This window comes from Calonectris borealis, chromosome Z (genome assembly GCF_964195595.1).
Source record: "Calonectris borealis chromosome Z, bCalBor7.hap1.2, whole genome shotgun sequence".
NCBI classification, from domain to species: domain Eukaryota; kingdom Metazoa; phylum Chordata; class Aves; order Procellariiformes; family Procellariidae; genus Calonectris; species Calonectris borealis.
In genome coordinates, this window is record NC_134352.1 from 9,689,833 (window position 1) to 9,714,165 (window position 24,333).

Below are 24,333 nucleotides of genomic sequence, written 5' to 3' on the forward strand. Positions count from 1 at the left end.
TGTCAGAAATGGAAATATGGTTCTGTTAGTCTTCTGGACAGAAGACTCTGTAGAAGATCCTTATTGTTTTAATCACATCTGCAATAACACCACAACTGGGATCTCTGATTGTGCTGTCTGCAAACCTCATCCTTCTCTGGGAAGACTTCATTTCTGGGGAAGGATACTGCTGAGTGCTTTGCCGTGGGCAGCACTGGTATCAGAGCGGGACTCTGCAGGGTGGTGGAGACCGAAGAGTTGTCCTCCTTTGTTGCTGCTGCAGCAGCTAAGGTCACTATGCGGGCTCATGCCACCGGTCTCTGGCCAAGATTACAATGGTTTGGCGGGGGCGAAGCTACCTCGGGATTTTCCTGTGCCAGTGATGAAGGAAGGAGGTTTGGCTTGGTGCTTCCAATTGCACCTATCAGCACAGCTTGCACGCCATGATCTATTTGGCAACCATGAGCAATTATTTTGCTGTATTTTAATGCCTGTCCTTTTCTTCATAAGCCAGGTATACAGAGGTCACTATGGTCTGGCACATTTTGGGATCAAGAAACGGAAATTATATCCATTCTGAAGGTCACTCTGTTCATTGCCTTTCATATATTCCTTTATTCTGCTGTATCGTGTGTATCTTTCACTCTTAACTGTCTCCCTGTCCATATTTCTTTTCCCTTCTCCCTGACTGGGCCATCAAAGGTCCCTACAGCTGGCTTCCCCTCACTGGTTCGTGTTAAAAACGTTAGCCCTAAATCCAATACAATACGTAACTCTAGAAGAAGGGAAGCGATGCAGCAACCACCTCCTGGAAGGGAGAGGGACAGGCCAGAGAAACCAACCAGGGGAAGGCAGATCTGACTGCCTCTGGACCTGTACCTAGGCAAAATTATACTTTCACCTGCCAGGAAACTGTAGTGCTGGACTTCTAACAGCTGAATTTGCCAGGTGTCTGCCTGGGGAAGTGAAGTCTTCTGCCCTTAAGTGTGCTGCCGAGCACATCATTTAAAGGTGAATTCAATTTATGAACTGGAATATTATGATATGTAATAGCACTGGGAATGGGACTAAGCTACTGGAGAGGTTCCTGCTTGCTTTGTTTTTCCAACCCGATACCTGACTGCAGCACATGCCTTGAAATGACAGCTATCAACTGAGCACTAGGCGGCAATCTTGCCCCAGTCTTTGCTGGTAGGTTGAGCTGCACCTGACTATCACCAAAACTGACGTTCAGGTTCCTCTTTGGAAACAATAGGAAGAAACATCATTGCCACTGTGTGAATAGTTACTGCCCATCCTTTCACCCTCTGCATTTCTTTTAGCAGAAGCCAATTCAAATGAGCAATAGGGAGCCGGATTGCTTTCCTATTCCCACCAAAGCACTACCGCGGTTTGCAGCATCCAAAGGAAAAGCATCACCTCTTTAAAGCAACAATGCAGTTCTGCTGCGACAGCTGCAAACCCTAGCTACAGAGAACAACCCACGCATGCTTGTTTTCTTACAGGTATGAGATGAGTCTGGATCTTTGGGTTACCCACATGGGAGAGTTCTCGTTTTTACAGATGGGAAGCATCTAACGGATTTGAAGTTTCACGCGTCTCGGCAGGAAAACGTAAACTTGTAGTAAAGGGAACATTTTTAGCAATGAGTGTAATTAACCATGCAAACAGATTGCCAAGGGAAATCTGTTAAACCCTCAAGAGGAGGGTTTAAAACAAGACAAACTGTTTTCCCAGAAGATATGCTCCAGTTCATCCATGAATCACACCCTAAGCTCAGAAATAACTGGGAGAGCTTCTCCATTCTGGTCAGGCTTCCTGATCACTACCGTTTGATCTTTATGGTCCTGGTCCCTAAAGCCAAGATATTTTTTAAGATTCTCACAATGTGTTTACCCTTTCACTTAGAGCATGTTTTCCAAGCTTTCTGTAAGAGCCCAAAATCTCAGTGAAAGACACTTAGATTTGATTTCCTACACACAGGTGTTTTTGAAAATTTCCCACAATGCTATTTATAGGGTAAATTTGTTTACAAAACTCTAAATGTCAAAACCCATTATTTGATGGTTGGGAGAGGGAGGAAGGAAGCGAATAGAAAAAGTTGTAAAGAAAACAGAATAAATCATATTAAAAAATAAACTGCATATGATTTAACTATATAAATTATCTATTCACCTTCTTTGCTGTGCTCTTATCAGTACACTCAAGCAGTCTATTTAGCAATGTATTACAGTAGCATTCATCCTGTGTGTAATTCCTCTCCCATCTTTTTCAGACAGACAAAAACATAGGCAGTCAAGGAGGCTTTTTTGTTTGCAAGTTTAAAACAGACACACATATGTGTATATATATATTTATTTTTATATATGCAAATATATGCATATATTTAGAATGTATGTTGTATCTATGATGAGAAAGGCAGAGTGGAGGAAGTTTGTCTTGTCCTTTCAGCAGAAAGTGGGGAGATTTGTGATAGTTTATTTTCCTTCGAAAGTTCACAATTTCATACCAATACTGGAAAATTCTGTGTCCTACAAGCTTCACAGACAATCTTTTCCTTTACTATAGAGATTTCTACAGTAAGAGAGAAGCAGTGCCTTTGACAATGATGTTCTATTGTAGAACATGATGCAATCTCCTAGACACTCAGTTCAGCTGCTCAAGTGCCAAGGCCTTGAATTTCATTGATTAGTCTGGTAGGTGTTAATGCAGAAATGGAAGAAATTGTTGATTTGCTGTAGTGTTCCCTGCTCTTCAGAATTTCCCAGATGTGAAAGTTTCATGTCCAGGTATATTGTATCACTCTAATCTAGTCAAGAAGCAACGCACTCGGGCATAAACGACAGATGCCAAGTCGTGATCCAGTGTCATGAGGTAGAGTCTTCTGGCCAGATGGAGGTGGCAGAAAGCATTACTTGTGGATGCTGCTAGGCAAGAGCTTAGCTGAAGAATCCTAAAAACACTGCTAAACAATCAGTGTAAGTAAGTGATTAGTTGTATCTTTCAACCATAGAGACCCAGCTGTGACTGTAAAACAATTCTCCTTGCTTTCACTCCGGAGGCAAACAGGAGGATCAGCAAGGATATCTACCTTCTCTCTACAATAAGAGGTCCTCCAGTTGTGCTGGTGAAATGCTTTAATTTTCCATGTTCTGGTTGAACGCTACGATCCGTTAGATGTCCTTGTCATTGTCTCTTCCATGACCTTTCTCAGAAGAGCATGAAGTAACAGTTGTTTAAAGATGATGTAACTGGGATACCCATATGCAACATACGATTTTATCGTCTGTTTTTTGGTTTTTACCAAAAATTTTAATGAATTAAGGAGTATTTCTAACCTTGGGAAAGGTACTTAGAAGCATGTGTTTCTAACTGTACAGCAGCATGTACTATGTACAGTGACTGCCATCTCTTCTGAGATACATCTGGGAGCCTAATAAATCCTAATTTTTGTGTAAGTATGGAAGCCAGGGCTGCCGGTTCTTTTCTCTTTCCCCTACTTTAGGCATACAAGATTCATCTCTGCCTGCAGAGATCACAAAAGTGATCCTTTGGGTTCTCCTCAGCTTCTTTGGCAGGTGACAAGGTAGTTAATAAAATATGAAAAGCAGATTATTTAAAAAAAAAAACAAAACAAAACACAAAGCCAAACCAATCACAATGGGAGTACTGTCACTAGCAGACTAATGAACAAACCAGTACAGAGATATCTGCAGAGGATACTCAAGGTTCAGTGATGGGAGGAGACTCCCGGATCTCAACAGACGATGAAGAACAATGTCTGTGCTGATCCCATTCTCCTGCCTCCTCACGTTTTATTTTTCTTGCTCCATAGGTCAAATCTTCAGCTTTATGCAAAATGCAGCTATTACTAATCAAATACCCTGTGTTTTATGTTCAGCAGCCCACATTATCACGCATATTAGAATGAGTGAGACACTGCTTAAAAAATTGTGCACAGCACAATTCTTAAACAAAGCTAGATGTGAACACTGCACTTCTTGTGCAATGCTCGTGTTATTCCCGGCTGACAGGCAGGGAAAAGACAAGTGACAACACCTTTAGTGCTAGAGGGTGTCTTCAGGCAGAGAACTGGGCTAAAATTGGACTGTAGGCTGAAATGCCTTAAGGACAGACTTTCATGACCTTGTGGCTCAGAAATAACTCCATGGCCTGGCTCCACCGGGTATCTTCCTACGTGGGGAGAAGTGCAGGCCCATCGCAGGTACTCCTGAAAGAGCTCAGAAACACTGAACTACTGGGGACTTAAGCTCAGGAAGGAAAAGCATTATTCCCCTTCAGTTGTAGAAATCGGCCTGTTTGTAGAAGACTTGCCTTCCTAGGAAACAAGGGAGGTTGGGCAGGGAAGTCCATGAAAGGATGTAACTAGCTTAGGGCAGAACCAGGACCAAGCCTGATCCCGGAGCTTCCACCTAAGAGTTTATCATGATGAAAACAGCTGCTACAACAACATTGAGTTTATTGGGAACTGTATTCACACACGGTTGCTTATTGTTCAGAAGTAATGTGTGTAAAATGTTACAGGCTTTCAAAACACTTCCCCACAAATCCTGGTCAAAGGAGTTACCAATTTATATCGCCGTCATTATTCACGCAACATTCAGTGCAAACAGATGGATATTGAAACAGCAGCGGGTGGCCTCTTCATTTTATAATAATAATGTGTTGTTTTATTCATCTGCCTCCAAGATCAGGGTAAAATATTCAGTAAATACCCTCTCATTAGTAAGTTTAAGGCTTTTCTCAAATCCTGATGACCTATAGACAGACTCTGTCACTCATTTGAGTCAAGGTATTGGGGGGAAAAAAGACCTAGTTAAGCCATTTTGAGATCAGAACCAAGTTAAGTCCTTAGATCTTAATGGCAAAACCACCAAGGTTTTCTACTTTGTGAGTAAGCTATTTGGAGCAATTTTCAAACATTACAGAAACTTTAGCCAGAGAACACAAAGGAGCAGCTGATCTGTTTCACTAGGCTTTTAAAGACAATTTCCTTCCTGACAGCATAGCAGTGTCACCTTGTCAAGATGTCAACTGGGGTCCTTTTCTCTGTGCTAACAGCAAAATTCTGGCACCGACTTTTATTACAACCTTCTTTGCACGGGGAATTCAGGTCCTGAACAAGGGGAGCAAAATCCAGCCTAGTTCAGCCTCCCATTGAAATGGCACAATTCTAAATGTTTAACAACCCATGGCATGTGAACAAAAGAAATAGTAGTGATTCAGGACCCGTTTAAGCATCACCTTCATTTTAATGTTCATGAGACAGAGGCAGGGAAAAGAAGAGGTTGAATGCATACTCAAAGGCCTCTGAGAAAATCAGAGACAAAATCTGAGAAAAGCAAAGACAAGATTAGGACCTCCGTATGATACAGTGCCTCAAAAGCAATGAGCATTTGATTTGCTTATACTAGGATTGATAAAACAGAGAGAGAAGGGGATTTTCCCCTACAGATAAAGAAGAAAGCCCTCCTCAAAACAACCCTCTTTTTCTTCAAAAACCCATTGTAAGAAAATCTAGATGCACATAAATGAATTTCTCATACAAGTTAGCAATCATCACTGGCACTCACTGTGGCATATAAAGCTGAGTAGATGCTCAAAGCAGCATGTTTGGATGGAAAGGATCTTCTTGCCTTTTCAATCACCTCCACATCCCCAGTGCAGATGTTGCCGTTGTTTATGAACTGGTGGTGGGCACGACAGTCGTTTCCAGTGTAGTTGGGTTTACATACAGTCAGGAAGTAGGGAGCCAAGTTCCCAGTCACGACCTGACCAGCGTTTACAAATATGTCAGTAGCAAAAAGTCCAAACGCAAACACTCCTGTGAGGAAAGGTTAAAAATAATGATTATTCAAACAGGTTTAAAAAAAATTTTGTACCTGAAAGGAAGAGACATAATGAGAGGTAAGGGACCAAACCCTGCGGTCATTACCCAGAAAAAGCCCCCGCTGACTCCAGCAGAGTCCTGCATCGAAGGCATGACACAGAAGACCGCATGCTTAACTCTGACATGCTTAACTCGGTGACTCCAGAAGGACTCAGAAACAGGCTGAAAACAATAAGCAAGTGCCTAAATAGTTTTGTGATTCAAGCTGTGAAGTAAGCTATGGATTTCACTGAAAACTCTGCACCTATACTATGCCTGTAAAGTTTCCACTATGACAAAGACTCACAGCCTGCAGTCAGGTGTCATGTACACAAGTTGTTAAAAGTGTTTATGTATTTTTACCACATCTGGGCCAAAAAATGGTAATATAATGGCTCTGAACCTGAAAGAGCAGCGTACTGCTGAGACACAATGCCGCACTTAACACAACCATCTAGTATCAAGTACCTTTTGGATTTTGACTACTCACCATCTTGATGTTGAAAAATTAAGATCCTGATCTAGCAATATTTGGCAGGTCCTTTGGGAAACATCCTAATGCTTTGCTCTGGAAGACATTTCCACACAATTGCAGTTCAGCTCATGTCACTGGGAGCACATACCCACAAATGCTATAGCAAGAAGCATTCACTTGAATGCAGAAACATTTCCAGGGTTGTGGAGCATCCCTTGCTCAATACTGCCGTTGTCGCATCCTCCACTGACTCCCCATGAGTATTACCAATATCTGCTACAGCTGCTATGAACATATATAAGGATCTTTTATTTGCATGTACTGCCTACATACCAAAGAAACAGAACAGCAGGTTTGCAGAAATGCCAAACCCAAACGTTCCGAAAAACTAAATGGGCTCCCCTTTCCCCCTTCCCATCACTAAGGTGGATTAAAGTGTCACAAAAATTTGGAACACATAAATATTTACTTTTGGTGTGGCAATGTTGAGGGTCATGTATTTTTGCTTTCTCCCTCCTGTAGCTCTGTAAGCAAAAGTTATTTAAAGTATAAATTAGCTGAGATTGCTATGTATTTAAATATTACCAAGAGCTGGAGCTCCAGGGAAAACATCTTAGGAGAGCTGTGATAAAATCTTAAGAGCTGGCACCACTATGGTTATAACAACTTCACTGCTTATCTGTATTGAGTTTAAAAAAAAAAAAAAAGAAAAAAACGCTGCTATAGTCTGAGAAACAAAAAATATCAGGGAGTCAGCAGTATAATGCAGCAGAAAATGCTTTACATCAAATTAACAAGAATCAAGGATATTGCCACCCACCATGCAGCTAACAGAAAGCAGAAGGGCTACAGCTGACAGAGTTAGGTCCTTCTCAACATTCAGGGCCTATCTACACACAGGACACTTGTACAGACAGTAACATAAAATAAAACCCATAAATAAAAATGGATTCATTGTGCGAGTGTCACGTGGGGCTTGCCAGTGCCACTCGCTCAGAGAGATGGTGTGGTGTGACTGATACAGCTGTGCTGGAACACAAATTCCTCACTGGGGTACTGGTGGGAGGAGCCCTCTCCATGGGGAAGAGCGCTCTCCGAGGGGAAGAGCCCTCTCCATGGGGAAGAGCCCTCTCTTGGGTAGCAGCCTGGAGCGGCTGCAGGAGTGCAGAGCAGTTTGTCCTCACCACACGTCCCCAAGGTTAGGAAAGAGCCTTACCACAGTGAAGACAATTTTGGGGACCAAATTTATTACTATTCATTAAATGAGTTTATTATTATTCATTATTAATGAACTGATGTATGATCATGGATTTAAAAAGCCAGTAGGAGGTAGCCTTCCTCTGGTTCTAGGCTGCAGGACTGGCCCCTGTCTTTTTACTGGCATGACAGTCTTCCCCGCATTTATCCTGCAAAGTATCTGTGTTTAAAAGGGAAACTGAGAGAACACTGACACTGCTCCTCTATTTCCTTTATCCCTCTGCTGGTACTTTAAATCCATGGTTTTCCACAGCTGGCCGGAACTCCTCGTCCACATTAGCCAGTGCTTTCCTTTGAAGCAAGTTCAAAGGAAAAAGGCAGTAGGTATCTTTTCAGCCTGGTGAAACAGCAAGTTATGCCAGAGATGAATCTTGTTTTATACACGGCTCTTTGGCCAAATTCTTAAAATTTTTTGGCACAGCTTGCTTTAAACGGTATCTTTTTGATGCACTGTGCAAATCACAGGGAATGCAGTGAGGATTATTACCCAGCCCTTTACAATACTTAGAGGAAATTAAGAGCCGGGCAAATACTACAGTCTGGACTTATCGCATAAGTAAGTACAAGCCAAGAGCCGAGGTGTTTCAGAAAAAGCTCATGGGCTTCACAGTTATTTCAAACTCTAGGCAGTGCACAGGTACAAAGGTGGTCCAGCGTTCTTCTCCAAAAAGAAGACGTTTCAACACCTGCATTTTCTCAACATTTGGTAGCACTGAAAGTGCTGGCCCAGACTCAGCTGCTGAGGGCTGCAGTACTCTGCAAAGCAACAGAACAAGCCATGGTTGAAACCTTTATCATGCTCTGACTGTGATGCATATTGATCGCTGTAATTCCCCTCTTGCAGTTGTGCCAAACTGCGCCTTATGAAAATCATAGCTACGTGCAGCAATGAATTCAGCTAGCAGGAATTTAACCCTTGCAGACTTATTACTCATCATGTAGTCTCCGGAGACTGTGAGATAGGGTTGGCTGTAATTGATTTAAAGGCTGTAACACCAGTGAGTCTGGGTAGTGGTGGAGAGTCCCCTGACGGTTTTTGTACCTCAGGAATCCATCTGTTCCATGGATTTGTTCAATGACCTACAGCAGCTAAGCTAACTGACCAGAGCATGAGAATGCAGTGACATGATTGCCCGGTTTTTAGAGGCAGACAAATCGCTGCTGAAAGGCTTCACGGGAAGGGTGACTAGCCCTAGCTCTTCATACAGCTGAAGTCCGTGATAGAATGCCACAGAGAGAGAACGGGAGAACGTGTACCTCTTCCAGACTTCGACGCTCAGGTGTAATGGGAGGTGATGCCATCCTGCTAAGGAGCAAGCGCTTTATCTCACTGTGCTCGGTCTGGCCTGGAAAACCTGGGAGTGAACTTTAGTCCAGAACTTAGCATACGCTGAGAAAAGATGTAAACAGTGCAAGACCTACAGCTTCTACAGTTGGTTACTAGCAGAAAGGATGGACAGAGGCTAATTTCATTTACATAAAGCCACTCCTTCCCCTCATCCACACGTCACATAGTCTGGCTGCACAAAGAGGCCTTAAAGAAGGAGCTATTTCTGGAAAGGCTTCCTGACCTTTGGTCACTGTCCTGGCTCTCAGCTGTGCTTGTGTGTGTCAGGAGCGGGCAGAAAGAAGAGGCTAGAAGGCAAACCAGTAAGCAGAACATAACTGGGAGACAGACTAATTTAGGCGAGAGATAGAGGGTAGGCTACGCTCCCTGCTACTCTCTTTAGCTGCCCCAGAGTCCAGGGAGAAGGCACTGAGGATCAGATTTGAACATACCTTTACCTCCAGTGGGAAAGACCTGAAGCAAACTAAATGTGCAAACCAAAAAAAGAACAAACAAGGAAACTCCTGTTCAAAAATGCTGAGGACAGACAACATGAACCTTACACCTTTCCACCTCCATCTCACCTGAACTAACACTCGCCTTGGCAGAAGAATCTAAATCTTCAGCAGCTTCAATTTTGAATGCTTCAGTTTTAGTATCTCCAATTACACCTCCCCCTAAATTGCTGCCAAAAAGTCCTCCAAGCACAAACCCGTAATTTGTGGGCTGTCACTCACATGCTACTCTAAGGTCTTTCTCCTACCGAGCTCCCTGTGTGGCTGTTCAGCCATGTTGTCACCTCCAGCTCTGTCTATTGCTTTTGCTAACAGAGACATCTGCCCTAAAGAAGAAACCAGCTCTCCTCACTCACTGTAACATCGGTACAACCCTGTCTTCTCCCTGCAACTCGTGCTCAAGCTCTCTCTTCTTCTCCCTGAATCTGTGTAACATCAGCGACTGCATCTACTTGCAGACTCCATGGAAACTCTCACTATTACAGGTATCTAAAATGCCACTGATCTGAAACAAAACAACAAAAAAAATCCAGCAAACAAAATCAACAAAAAACCCCTGGGAGTTGTAGAAGAGCAGCTGAAGAGAGAAGTGAGAAGCCAGTGGGTGGAAATGAGAATGAGGAGGTAGAAGGCTTTATTAGGGAAAAACTAGGGAACCCTTAAGTAAAGTGACAAAAAGAACAATGCGTTGAAGGGCTCATGAGACATCACAAGCTGTGCTCTTCAGTAGCATATCGTCACGTCTTCTACCGAGTGCATTTATTTAGGCACTCCTCTCTCTCCCAGTGCCCCGTCAATTATCTGAATTTGTCACACTCAACCTAATTGGCTCGGAAAACTTTCATATTACACATGCACACTCATATTCCCCCAGCCCCTTTTCCACCCCTGTGTTTTTTAAAGAGGATTAGAGTTTCAATGGAAGGAATCCCTGGACGGACTCATGGCTCTATGAAAATGCTGATCCTCAGCCCCTCTGTGAAGGTTTTGCTCTAATGGTTGTGTGCATCCAATAAAGCCATACATTTATAGTCCTGTGACTTAGACTCTGCTAAACCACACTTCATCATTATATCTTAAAGGGTGTTGTTAAAGGAGATCTGTATCATTAATCCATTTTACAACTGGAGAGATGGGGATTGCAGGGAAATTTATTGTCTGTTGCCATAGCGTCAGGAACAGGCTCAACAGCAAGCTTCTTCCGAGCACTCATCATCTGATCCCAGGATTGGCTTTGATCTCCCAGTGAAGACCCCACAAAGCTCACTGCTCCAGGCATCTACTGCCTCTTGTTTCTGCCTGCTTCACCTGCGAGTGTCCTGCCTGGATACTGTTCCCTCAAGACCTAAGAAGGAAGACATGTGGTCTGAGCATGCAAGAAGAAATTAAGTTCCCAGTGTAAATGTACTCTGGAGCCTCAAGACTCCTCCCCACAGACACAGAAGGTTTCTTTCTTCCTTGCTGCTTCACAACTATCAGTTTTCATTTAGGCAACGGCCAGCTCAGAGCCTGGCATAAATGGGAACAGTAAGGTTTGATTTGTCCCCAACACAGTGACCTGTTTCTCATTGTGGAGGTTCTTCAGTGGCAAGAAGGGAGACCTACAGTAGTTTAAGCTGCTGCAGCAGTTTAGGTTAGAAGCAGCACACCCAAATACAGCTTGAGCCCTGCTGAAAGGCAGCCAGTTAATGCAGAACGTGCATTGTTTCACAGTGAACTTCAGATCCAAGGCAGACAGAAGGATAAGGTCAGGCAAACTATGTCCTGCGGCTGCCTAGGGAATTGACATCAGAGCTCTGGGGTATATCTATCCTATTACAATAAACTCAATGTGTGTATAAATCTTGTAAACCTTTATTTGCTGAACTAAAGCCTTAATTTGCTGAAATAAAGCCCTAATTTCATTATTTAGCTGCCCACTGTGAGGTGTCACCATGCTTTAAATTAAGCTGTCAGCAGAAGCTGATCTACGCCATTTGTTAACTGCAAATTATGCAGGTCCAAAGTAAAAGCCACTGGTAACAAATTCATGAAGTACGCTGCATTTCTAAATATCTGAAGAGAGAGGCTACTCTCATGTTATCAGGGCTTTGCAGGTACACAACTTAATCACATGGATTAGAAACCTAATATAATGAAATGCAACACAGTACACTAGTCAGTCTGCCAAACTGAATCAGGGAGGTCTGAATCCATGATCCTGGAGGTATGATAGCAGCTGTATATAAACAGACTAAATCCTTGATTGAACCATTCACTAAATAATGCTAAAATAATTTATAACCTCTATTTGCAATACAAATGACGAAGTAGAACACTGAAGCAAGATGGCAAGATGTTAACAAGGTACTGAACGGCAAATTATCACAAGACAGGGTGAATAAAAATACAAAAGGCTGTGTGTACTCAAGTTGGGAGACAGGGAGAAGAGGCAGAGGCCCAAGAAACAACCACTCTTACCCCCTGGTTTCTCAAAGGTCCAGCATGTAAATGGCGAATTCTGGCAGCAGAATTTCCTAATAAAACTGCTGGGAGGGGTGGGGAGAGGAGGGAGGAGAGATGATGTGACTAAAGAATAGCAGTGCAGCACCAATATTTTAGACAGAAAAAACTGCTCCAAAGCAATTGCACACCACTTGTTTGACCTGAAAATCTTCAAAATAAATGTCTGTGGAAGCAGCTATAAAAGATAAAGAGGAAGATGGAACAAATTGCAATATATATCAAAGTCTGATGTTTCCAAGCTAAGCCAGCTTTTTTTCACTGATAAAGGAATTGATTTTCTAAACACAGCGAACATAGCAGGTTTCACCAATCTAGGCTGCAGTAAAGGACTTGATGTATGCTGAAGCAAGTTGAGAGGCAGCCCTTCGCCACAAAAGCAAATGTCTACCAACGTGCAGAATCCATGTCTGGGCCAGGCAGCAAGAAGACATTTTGGTTCTGCTTCCTGTGGACAAAGAACCATGGAGGGATTTAAGACAAAGCTCAACATTCAAGGTCCCCACGAAACTCAGGAGGGGAGAATCTTAGATAGCTGCTGAGGGCTTGAGGAAAACAAGGAGAGAATAAGCAGAGAGCATAGTAGGCAAGATAAGAAAAATCAAGGAAAAGAAACACAGGGCTTTGCCAACATTCCAGAAGAGTTGCAGGTTTTTGGTTTTGCTTAATTCTTTGCTCCACTATCAACGTGTGAAAAAGTGCTTCATTCTGTATACATGAAGAAAAAGCAAGAGAAGGCTCAAGGCTAGCAACTAAATCCAAAAGATCCCATGGAGACAGTATGACAAGGGTGCTTATCTTTCACATCACCAAAAGATAGTCTGGAGTTTCCCTTTTTGCTTCTCTTTCCTTACAAAACCTAAGTGAATGTTCAGTGAAATATCTATAACTTTCTGCTTGTTTTGTGAAAAGCACATTTAGGCTACTATTCTTAAAACCCCAACTCTTCCCAGCAAGTTACAGAGTCAGGGAGGGAGAAAAAGCGTCTTTGCCCTTCTAAAATTTGGGAATAGCAACTCTCAAAAGCTCTCTATGATGTGCCTTGCAGGGTCAGGAAGTCGTGTTCATTTCTCCTGACACGTGAGCACCCAGACACATTGAAGGATTTTTCTCATCCTTTTGAGTAATACCAACTGTAATGACTTAAAGGCAATAATCCAAGGAGTTCAATCACTACTTTTTGCAGGTACTCACTTAAGACTCTTGCTCACACATCTGGGCCAAAAGAAATCATCAGATGTGGATATTCCAATGAATTTGTACCAAGACTAAATTGGCAGCAAACTTCTTTGCAATAAGCCAGACTGCTTGCTAGGGTATCTTGGAAGACAACCTACTTAATCAGCTCTGTAACTTATGACCCTCAAGCTTAGCAAGAGAAATGCTAAACGCAAGGAAATCCACGTTTGAGCAACCTGGTAGTCTCTCCAGAGCCAAGCATCCAGGTAGCCTCTTTTTGGAGTAAGCAGCTGTATGGAGCCCACTTCCCTGATCATCCAGCACGGGCTACAGCTGCTCAGTCCATGTCATGTTTTCAAAATGCAGGTGGAATGTCAAGGAAAAAGTGCAGTTATTTTTAGTTCCTTTCATAAATTATTTCAGCCACTTTTCAACAAACTCCATTTCTCTCATTTTACTGCAGACACAAGGAGAAGGTTTCAGAAGCAAACAAGCAAACAATCAGTGTAGTTTAAGATAAGACAAACACTTTAAGCCGTTTCTAATAACGTTAACTTCATTTTTCTCAGGAAAACAAATACAGTTGCAAAGCCAAGACTGAATTCTCTAGCAAGGTTCATATCCTACTACTCTCTGAGAGTCCACTGTACCATCGCTACCCCCTTCTCTTCCACCAGAAGAGAAACAATAGCATGAATGCTTAAGAATATAAGAAAACATATAGAGCAAGTGCTTAGCCTCCATGGTCTAAGCTCTTTCAGCGCTGACCCCGCAGGCAAGAGTATTTGATTAGGGCTTTGCAACATGCCGAATGTGCTGGAACAGTCAAACAGCCCTGAGTGGCCCAGTGGACTCCGGTACCCTGCTTCTCTCTTAATGGCAGTTTACTATCCATCAATATATCCTAGAGGTTATGTGAAGTTCAAGGGTATTTTACTTTTAACTGCATTCCCATGTCTTTTGTTTTCATCAGCAGCACACAGGCCAGGCCTGAGTAATGAACCACAGGTGGATTGTCTCCACCCCCAGTGCGGCAGAAGGTAAAAAACCATTTCACTTCCTGATTTCCATGCATAACGCAGGAGGCACACAGAGGGGAGAGGGAGAAAGAAAAACATGGCTCTTCCTCCTTTGCAGCATGTATTTGCTGCTGATGAAAACCTTAACATAGGATAAGACTTTCAACTCCATGCTCTGAGCAAGTATCCCTACCTGCAGCCAGGGCTGTGCTCCATGGACGCAATACAACCCTTGCCACAGTCACAGCAGACTTTCTTCTTCCAGATAAAGCTCAAAAATTCAGCAGTGACAAGGAAGAAGCGATCCAGATATTTTCAGCTTTTTTTCCCATCGCTTCTTTTAACTCAAGCTGTGAATTCAGATCCAGCTCTCTGTAAGATGCAGTGTGTAAGGATGCTTTAACTCTAAGAGTATACAGGGAGGGAGGTGCCATGATGCTCTGTGGGCAGAGCCCCTCTTGGTCAGTGGGCAGCCATATTTACTGCTGGTCCATGCCAGCAGCGAGACAAGCCATCCCATCCCATGCATGAACTTGGGACTTCTTATGAACGAGTAAGAAGGAGGGAAGCTAGAGCCCCTTGCACGTGCAGTTCAGAGCTGCCGCCTCCTCACTCTGCTGCTACAAGGAAGTAATAAGTGAGTGACCAGCCCTCCTTTATCTCTAAAGACCGAGGGGTGCAGTTTGAGCAGCCTTAAATGGCTGTGAATTGGGAAGCCTTCAGAGGACAGCCAGATTCCCCGTCAGTGCCACAGCAGAAATGCACGCCGCAATGCTGTTCCTCTTCCTGCTCCAAAAGAACCATTGGGATGATCCCCTCAGTAAGGTCTCATTTTTTCCACTAATCAACAGTGTGAAAAAGGCACAGCGGTTTGCAAGCACCATATAAAGCAACCTCCAAATGGTTTAGTGACAGAACTTCTTCATTTATTTCTCAGTGATTAACTCAATGAAACTCTAACAATAACCAAATACAATAAAAATAAGAATGTTATTTTGAAGTGAGCTCTGGGCTTTTTTACACTGTGCTCAGCTGAACGTTGTGTGGCAGAGCTATGGATGTTAAAATTAGAGCTGAAAAGAAAAATGCCAAAGAGATGGGCTGGTGAGGACCAATTTGTAAGTTAAATGGATAGCTTACACAGAATAGCAATGATGGAATTATTCATACGAGGATTTGATTGGCATAACCTTTCTTCAAGGGTCCAGAAGCATTAAGCTCAGCAGAACAGGATATAAGCCAGCTCCAGACAGGCTGATACGGCACATTTTGAACGTTACCTTGCAAATCCCAAGAGGGACTATCCCTCTAAGGTGGAAGACGCCTGCAAAGATTTCACAGCTTAATTAATTTTGTGGTGTAGATTATTAGGATGTTTCAGTCTGTTTCGGTGCAAACAGGGACTAAGCTTGAAGTGCTCGGGATGCTTACCTATAAAACGTATTATTCTTCGAAGCAGTGGGTTCAGGTAACAGCACTCTCCAGTCAAAATAGTTTTCTCTTGAATAATTAGGGTTTCTCGGGTTGACTTTATGAAATACATGGATATCTCACCAATAAAAATCTGCCAGGAAAGGGAAAGAAACGGAAGGTTAAAAATGACATGAGCAAACATTAAAACATGGGTGTCTGGTTCCAGCCCCCAGAAGCTACTACACAGCAGTGTGTCTTTGGGACATTGCACTTCCACAGCGCTTATTCACTTGAGATGAACTGACATAGATCCAGCTCCCAGCCAAGAAAAAGACCTGTCATTCTTGCACCCAGTGGCAAGACACAGCTAGACCTTGTTACACTAATTCCTGGAATACAGGGGGCAAACAGAGCTTGAATGAATACTGTGCCTCACAGAAGCTCCCATTTTTATTGAGATTGGCTCGGGATTTGTCATGTCCCGCTATTAGCATTTAAAATTTACTGACAGTATAGACTTTGCAGATGGAAGGCTTCTAGACATCCAGGGAAGTGGAAAGTAATGCTGCAGACTTCCACCCCAACATTTTACCAGAAAGCCTCAGCAGTATTGGATGCTTCCTGCAGCCTCCACACCTTCTTAAACTTATATTCGTCTAAGTCTGCCGGCTAGGTTACAGAGCTCCTGCCAACTTTGAAAGGAAATTTAGATGAAGGAGAACCCTGCAATGAAAATTGATCTGAAGTCACAAAACTTTTGGGGAGGTCAGTGAAAATTCTGGACAAATACATCCTATTTGTGCTAATGAAGTAAGAAGTGCAAGGGTATGTGTGCAGCACGGCCAGTCACCCATACTGTTACATTGCTAGCATGGTCCCTGCCATAGCTGGGCCTGCTGACACAAGTCTCTCAGAAAATGCCCGCGAGGAAAGCTGCATGCAGCCACTGCTACTTACGCAGAAGGAATTTCGCCATTTGGCCACAGCTTGCACATGCCAGCTAGTCTGAGGGCCAGAGGCCTGTTTTACTTACTAAATGTCCTGTTTTATTTATTAAAACATCAAAAATGAAGCTTCCAGGGATCCATTGATCTTGATGTTATCTGTGCTTATGTATTACGTATATTTTTGTGATCAGAACATTCATGCTTTCTATAAAAATGATAACTGCTTCCCATAGGAGTAGGATTAGTATTTCCTAAGCACTCAGAATTTAAGTCTGTTGCACAGAGGTCTATCTGCCCTAGCTAAAGCTGGACAGAATTTGATCACAGGCTTTAGCGGCAGCGATGGTCCACTCACAGCAGGCACTTCTTAAAATCCCACCTAGCATGTTTTGTCAGGAGGCTTCAGAAGGGGAAACTTGAAGCTTTTTAGAAAGACAGAGTTTGTAATGAAAGTCTTCAGAAAAAAAAAAACAAAAACAACAAAACAGTCTGAAATGGAAGAAATGAGCTCTTAGAAGTGTAGCACTCAAAAGAATTAATTTAATACATTATTATAGGACACACAAGAGGAATCCATAGTGCTAGGGAACGGTCAGAGAAATGCATAACAAAAGTGTGTGCGCACACATACATGCACACAGACACCCAGAGTTAGGATAAATGTCAAGAAACTAGTCTTAGTTCACTTTGACTGCTGGAATGCTATGTTGTTTCAAGGGCAACAATTTATCCTTATTAAGCCAGATGAGCATCCTTATTGATTATTGACATTCAAGACGAGTATGCTCAACCTCTTTATAATTCTAACGGCTGATGGCAAGAGATGTGGAGTTGTAAAATGTATGTCGATAATGGCATGTGGGGGTGGGAGCCGATGCATGGAAGCCGCACTGAAATATTGCCTTTATCCCGTTTCACTCCATCTGCTCTTAACAGAATTGGCAAGCAGTTCAATAAGCTCAGCTCACTAACTACGGGGCTGGGAATTAAGAAAAAGACCATCTGCACTAAAGCGGTTTAAAAGTGTCACTCTCTTTCAAACCGTTTATTATTTGAATTATGATAATGTTCAGAAGTTTGAATTAATGCTTTGGCTCTCTCTCTGCCTGGGGCTGTACATACACATTGAGAGACAATTCACACCCTGAGGAAATTCTACTCTGTGAAGACATGGGTTAGTGGATGTTAAAAAACCGAAACTTTTCAAATAAGACAGACTTAGGTATAAAACATATCAATAATCCTCCTTTAACAATATATCCATTTTTAAACTTCCTTTGCATCAGAAGTTACCTGAGTATTTTCCCACTTCAATTCTCATCTTTATTTCTATAAATTTAGCTGTCTGGCATACTCCTAGCAACTCCCATGTGGATAGATTAGTTCCACTTAGATTTAGGAGTAAATCTTGCCAGGCTATAAATCTGTTCAATTCCATTACACTGATTTAAGCAGAGTTATTCCAGATTTCCTATAGTATAACAGATCAAAATGTGATTTTTTAAGCCAACAGTGCCTTTGGTTTAATACAGAGTTTAGGTGTATAGTAATGACGCCGTATTTGTGAGGTGATAGAAGATGATTCAACATAATTGGGCTATTTTTATGGTGCCATCTCTGGGACTGAATTTAGTTGCCTGAATTTGAGGATTTTGTTTACTTGTATGTTTAATGTGGGGTCTAGAAAGTGAGCCTTGCTGTTCTCTAAAAATGCAATGGGGGCCTGAGTACCTAGTTCTGATAGCTAATCTAGCTGTGCAAAATTGAATGGCTGAATAGCTCCTCAGAGAACTGATTTTTTTTTTCTCCAGGCATTTCTGAAGTCAAGTAGCTCCACTGATTCTCATGATTTAAAACCTGATGATTCCGCATGAGCAGGGTCCGCATCCAGCCAAGTTGTCCAGCTGGCCTCCCAAAATCAACCACTGACACTGTTAAGTACCTTAGCTTCTGCCAGAACAGAATCAGCACCCCGGGAATTGGTACAATTCAGTTCTAAATCTGAAATCTAAATATAGATACACAGATATGGATGGAAAAAGAAAACAGCAAGCAAACTACTTTTTTCCGTTTGGGAAAACAATGCAAGGTTAATGAACTGTTGTATCATACAGGCTTAATTAGTGAGTAGAAATGGCAAGAAAATTGCACTGGAGGTTGGGGACTGACAGCACAGGTGATCTGCAGTCTGAGGTTATGTAGGCAATAGGGAAGCAAAGGTAGTGCCACTGGATGTGATTTTGTTCTTGATTTCCCGAATGCAATAGCAGCTCAACTACACTGAGGTTATGTTGCTTGGACACTCTTGCTCACATTCCTTTTCATATTACTATAAGGTAAAAATACTACAATTATGCCCCAAAGCCCCAGTATGAATTAGAAATACCTACCCAGCAGTCATTTTTCTTCTACTGATTTCAACCTGTCCATTAAGAAAACTTCCTCAATTTGTCCTGCCTTTCCATTACTGGGTGTCACCAAATACTTGCTCCTCAACATTCAGCTCTCAAAAACCTGTACTGCACAGGCTTTACTTATTTCCTGGCTCCTCCTGAGCAAAGAGATGGATGAAATGATCTGTCCCATTTTCCTCTTCAACAGCCTTTTGTCCATGACAGATTTGGAAATGATAGTCCTTCAACTTGTGAACTGGCATTTTCAGACAGTGAAATATTCACATCTTCTCCTTTCAAGTTCTCAGCGCAACACAAGCACCCAATATTCCCTGCACTCCTGTACTGATTACCAACAGTTTGTTAATTTAATTACCAATTTAAAGGGACATGGAATCTTTATCTTTTCTTTTAATTTTTTTTCCTATAACACCTTCTGATAAGCTCACAGTCTCCTTGCCAAATGATTCTTCGCACAACTGCATTCTAAAAATAGATTGGGGTAAACATCAAGAAGAGCTGTTTCTGTAAGGATAAACTAAGATAAACTGTCCAGGAATGAATCTGGATTACAACCGAGATGAGGTTGCAGAAGAGTGGCACCCTGGAGCGGCACTCCTGCAGAAACTGTGCAGTGGGGTGAGGGTGGGGGGGCAGCCTTGAGGAGTTATATTCAATTTAGAAAAGTAATTATTGATGGTGCTGACAGCCTAGGATGGGTCCAACTTTAAGACTTTTGTTCCTTTAACTAGTTTCTCTCATTCAGGACATTAGCCTTATACCTCAATTCAAACCCTCTAGCAAAGCTGAGGACTGCACCCCTGCTTCACTCCCCTACCACGCTAGCAGCCAAAATCCTCCTCCTTAGTCACATTTCTCCAAATGCCTGTGCATACAGAGTGCTACAGTCCGGTTCCTCCTGAGCACAAACTGGCTCATCACCAGTCATGCTGCCCCAGTCTTGCCTCCTTTTTTCGCCACCTCCCTTTGAAAACTCACTACAACTTAGATTCACTGCAACTTAGTCAAACTGCTCGCCCCTCTTCTCCGACGGGGTCTGGCCTGACTGCCTCCGTGCAGTCCCACACTGCTGCTGGCAGAAGCCGCATCTCAACAGCCCTCCTGCCTCTCATTCACTCACTCACTCAGGGGCGACAAATGGGAAAACACTATTTTTCTGTTTTTTTCGCACTTTCAATGAACACTGGGGTTGTGTGAAAGTTGCCACAGACAGTTTTCATTTCAGCTGCCATTCCACGCAGATAAAGGAGGAGCGTCGGCCAGGGTGCACAGAAGAGATGCAGGAAGCACAGCTGTGCCCGGGACTGCCTGAAGTCTCCCTGTGAGACAACACCCTTCTGCTGCTTCCCGTGAAAAAGCACCACTGATGGCATTTCCGATCGCAGCAAGAAGATGGAGAACCCATGAATTATGTGAAGTACAGCTGTCTGTCTTTTCTGTATATAATATTCTGACTTCTGGGAATTTTTAGATCTTTCAGCTTGTTTACTCTAACAGCATCCTTGTGACATAGTCAATCCTTGTTAACACCACTTTATACATGGTAACCACACCCAGAGACATCCTATTACACACAAAAATCTCTGGCAGCAAACAAAACTGAACCTGGGTCTCGGGACATCATCGCTCTCTATTCTGGGCAGGTTTCAGCAAGCTGTATGACATTTCCTGAATCCTCTGTACGAATGTGTGTGGCTGCATTTTTAATGTCACAAATAAAAAGAGCTAAATTAATCAAGTCTGCAGCATTCAAACAGCAGCCGACGGGAGGAGCAGATACAAGGAAGGCACTGGCTGTGAGACAAGCTGTGTGCAGAGCACTCAGAGAATATAGGCAGATGAGGGTTATGGGGCTCAGCCCCAATCAGCCAGTTTCAAAACGACTCCGCAAACTCTAAAGCAGGCCTGTCCACCAAAAGGTGACCTTTGCAAAGTGCTCCAGCAGGTGTTTCATCAGCGCTGGCTTGCACCGGGCCAAAAGCAATTCTGCCCTTCTGCATCACGCTATATCTGAGGACTGCGTGAGCACAGCTGCCTCTTCAGGCTCTACACAGGAGCTCATGGCTCCATTCTTCTCTCATTAGCTGAAGAGCAGAAAATTTTCACTAGCAGTAGAGAATGCAGAGGCACAGAATCACACAGTGATTTAGGTGGGAAGGGGTCCCGGAGGCCTCCAGCCCAACCCCTACTCAGACCGAGCAGCCGTGTTACGAACGTCTTCAGGAACGGAGATCCCACGGCCTCGAGGGGGGCATTGTTTCAGTGTTTGACTACTGCCATTGTGAAAAGATTTTTCCTAATATTTAATCAGTTTCTCTTCTTGCAGCTTGTGTCTATTGCAGGGTTACCTCTTGTGCTTTCAACAGTCTGTCTCCATCTTCTCTACAGTCCCCAGTAAAAACATGGCTCATATTGACTTTCACTTAGTGTTGTTAGTTCCTTAATTCCTTAGATCTCCCTTGCAGTTAGCCTTAGGCTCTGAGGTTATTGATCTGCCATCCTACCTGCTACCTACAGTGCCAAATATTGACACTGCACAGCTGCGACTCCACAGTCAAACCCGGGCGGCAGACACTAAGCAACATTCATACTGAGAAAAGACACCTTCGGAGGCAAGCGGTCGCTGAGGTCTGCCTCGGCACCCTCTCCAGGACACAGTATTTCTGCTGTCATCTGCAGCCAAGACCCTGACCCAAGCCTGCCTGGGAGGGCAGGGGTTTTCCGACAACATCAGTACCATCGCGGGTCATGAGGACTAGGGATCGGCCCAGAGTTTTCTCAGACACTCTCTCATCTTTCCCATCACCATCTAGACAGATCTTCTCTAGCCCACAGGAATCAATGCTGTGTTTTGCATAACTATAAGAGGAAATGAAGCAATGTCTTCAGATGAACATTGCAGAGCCAGCTCACCCATAATTTTCTGAGGACAAAACCTTAATCTGCATTCAATTACTTATTATCTCATGCCAGGTTTTTTTTTTGTTGTCATTGTTGTTCAAGGAAAACAACAAAGAACAGTTAGAAGTCTCTTTCCAGAAAAACGAAAATTGGTTTCTTTTATTGAAAGTCAAAGGGGCCGAAATCCGTGATTTGGATTCTAGCCTGCCCAGAAACCTCAATTGCCTTATCATTGTGCTCAAAAAAACCAATTCATTGTGATAAAACTGTCTAAAATAATTATACTAAAGTTGTAATCAAGAGAAGAATTTTCCCACAGCTCTGCATTGTTCCTCAGAAACTGGCACGTGACCGGGACCATTACAAAGTCCTGGAGACACTGGCAGTAGAAGCGCCTGAAAGTGTAACACCAAACAAACAAGGTGTATTTATTTTCCTGAATCCTCTGTAAATACCAGAATATAAACTTTTTACACAGAGTCATCGGCACACCTTTGCCTCACTCCTACATATCCCAGCTTGTCATTCACCTCTTCACAAGCTGGCAAGCCTCAAAAAGAGGGTGACAGGCCACCACTCGCAGAGGACACCTGACAAGCCCCGGGGCTCTTCCTCCAGCCCCGTGAGCAACCCCAGCTCCCTTTCCCACAGTAAAAGGAAGGTGTAGCCAAATGTCCCCCGCTCGGGGACCAAGCTGAAGCGGAGGCCAGCCCTGAAAGCTAGGACCCCGCGAGCGCCGTGTGTGATACACCTCCTTGGAAAAGGGTCGTATCCTTCCTTAACTAGGAGTAAGGGACACGCCAGGCATGGACACTGCCCAGCTTGCCGTGCCGGCACAGGGGTGCAGCATGGCGGGCAGGAGACTGTAGCACAGGAGTCTGTGCTTTCTGGCAGCACCGTCACCAGCAGAGCCTAGGGATTTCTGCCTGAAAAAGCTGGGAAGCAGCTACTGTAACAGAGCTGTGAGCTGCATTAGCTGCTCTTGGTTTTCCCGGCATCTGCTGCTGAGCAGCCACTGGGGAATCAGCCAACGCAGGCAGAAATTCCCTTCTAGAAATAAATCACTGTAGTAACACGGCTGTACTAAAGCCAGAGCCAAGGAAGCAAGGAGGCAGAGAGAATAGGAAAACCATCTAAAGAATGATGTTTCTGAAGCTTGGGAGGTAAGTGCAAACTGTAGAGAGAAGTTTGAAGAGTTTCCTCCCGCTTCAGGTACACTGTAATTCATCTTCTAATCAATAATCAGACCAGTTCAGTTTGACTGATTCCAACATTATCTGAAAACAAATACTCCTTTACACAAATTAATAGCACCGGCCAGTTAACAATTACATGTAGGCTGCCGCTTCCTCCCTGGAAATGGAAGGAAAGAAACTGAAGATTGCGTGAAAACAGTAGTGGCACTTTCTATGCTACTTTAACGAAACAAAGAACGGTGCCCTTGAAGCTTTCTGCTGCTGTTCAGTATTCATTTCCGTGAGCTGGCTCTGTTCCGAAGCCTCCCTGCTTCTCTCGGGCGGGCAGACTAATCACAATGGATGGAGCAGTGCAGGCAGCTCTGAACTCTGGAAGGATTGCTTAGTACCAGCTGGGGAATTGGCTGATTTGCAGTAACCTCGTATCGGGGAAAGCTAGTCTTGAGGGACACTAATGAATGTGGTGGAGTCATCCCAGAATATTTTTAAGGAAATGGCTTGAAAATTTTATGTTTGTGCAAAGCAACTTGTTCCACTTCAAACATTGTTTTCATAAAGTTGTCATATTTGTAAAAATTAAATGAATTATTATTTCTTACCCCCTCTGCCCCAATATTTTGGAATTGACAGTGCATTGAAATACTATGCTTTCTCCCAGGCTCTGCATAACATGCTGCTCTGGGACAGGTTTTAAATTCACCAGACCTGTGATCATGGAACTCAAGCTCCGGTGCTTAAACTTTCAGGCTGCTTTTAATTTTTACATTCCCTATCACTGGAAAGCCAGCTGAGTAAAATACCTACGCTATATATTCCACCGGAAAAAGGTTTGCATTCTAAGACCTCCAACTCTGAAAAAAAACCCCAATTATTCTCTGGCTAATTTCATCCTTCCTGAAGTACCTATAACCTATAATGAGGGGCTGTCTGTCTAAAGCTCTGTAATGCAGAGGTCAGCTATCCAAATATGCAGACATGATGCTGTAAGCAACCCGAAGCCCAAGACAAAAGCAGTTTTTGGAAAGTTGGAAACTTTTGATCTGTTGAAATGCGGTGGAGGCAAAGACCAAAGTTCTGTGCTATTCTCGCAAGGCCACAGAGACAAATACCCTCCTTCTCACTCACCTTCCCTGGTCCCCAGAGACTGGCTGGTAGGTACGCTACCCAAGTGCTTGCCATGACTGTCAAGGATGGTACATTCCTGTCTGCAAAAATTAACATGATTTAACCATAGCTTCTACTTCACCGAGAGACAGGCTGAAAGCATTCCTATACCCATCTCACCATGACAACAGGAACGCTGGAAATTTAGCGGTTGT

General features: G+C 43.3%; 1 protein-coding gene across 1 annotated transcript in view; it reads right to left on the reverse strand.

Moving 5' to 3' along the window:
* The window catches only part of PLPPR1 (phospholipid phosphatase related 1), a 135,142-nt gene that overhangs the window by 6,950 nt on the left and 103,859 nt on the right, over positions 1-24,333 (reverse strand). Inside the window, exons 4-5 of the mRNA XM_075138401.1 lie at positions 15,575-15,707; positions 5,574-5,824 (exon numbers count right to left, since the gene is read on the reverse strand). Coding sequence (XP_074994502.1) covers positions 5,574-5,824; positions 15,575-15,707 — 384 coding nt within the window. The remainder of the gene's footprint in view (positions 1-5,573; positions 5,825-15,574; positions 15,708-24,333) is intronic.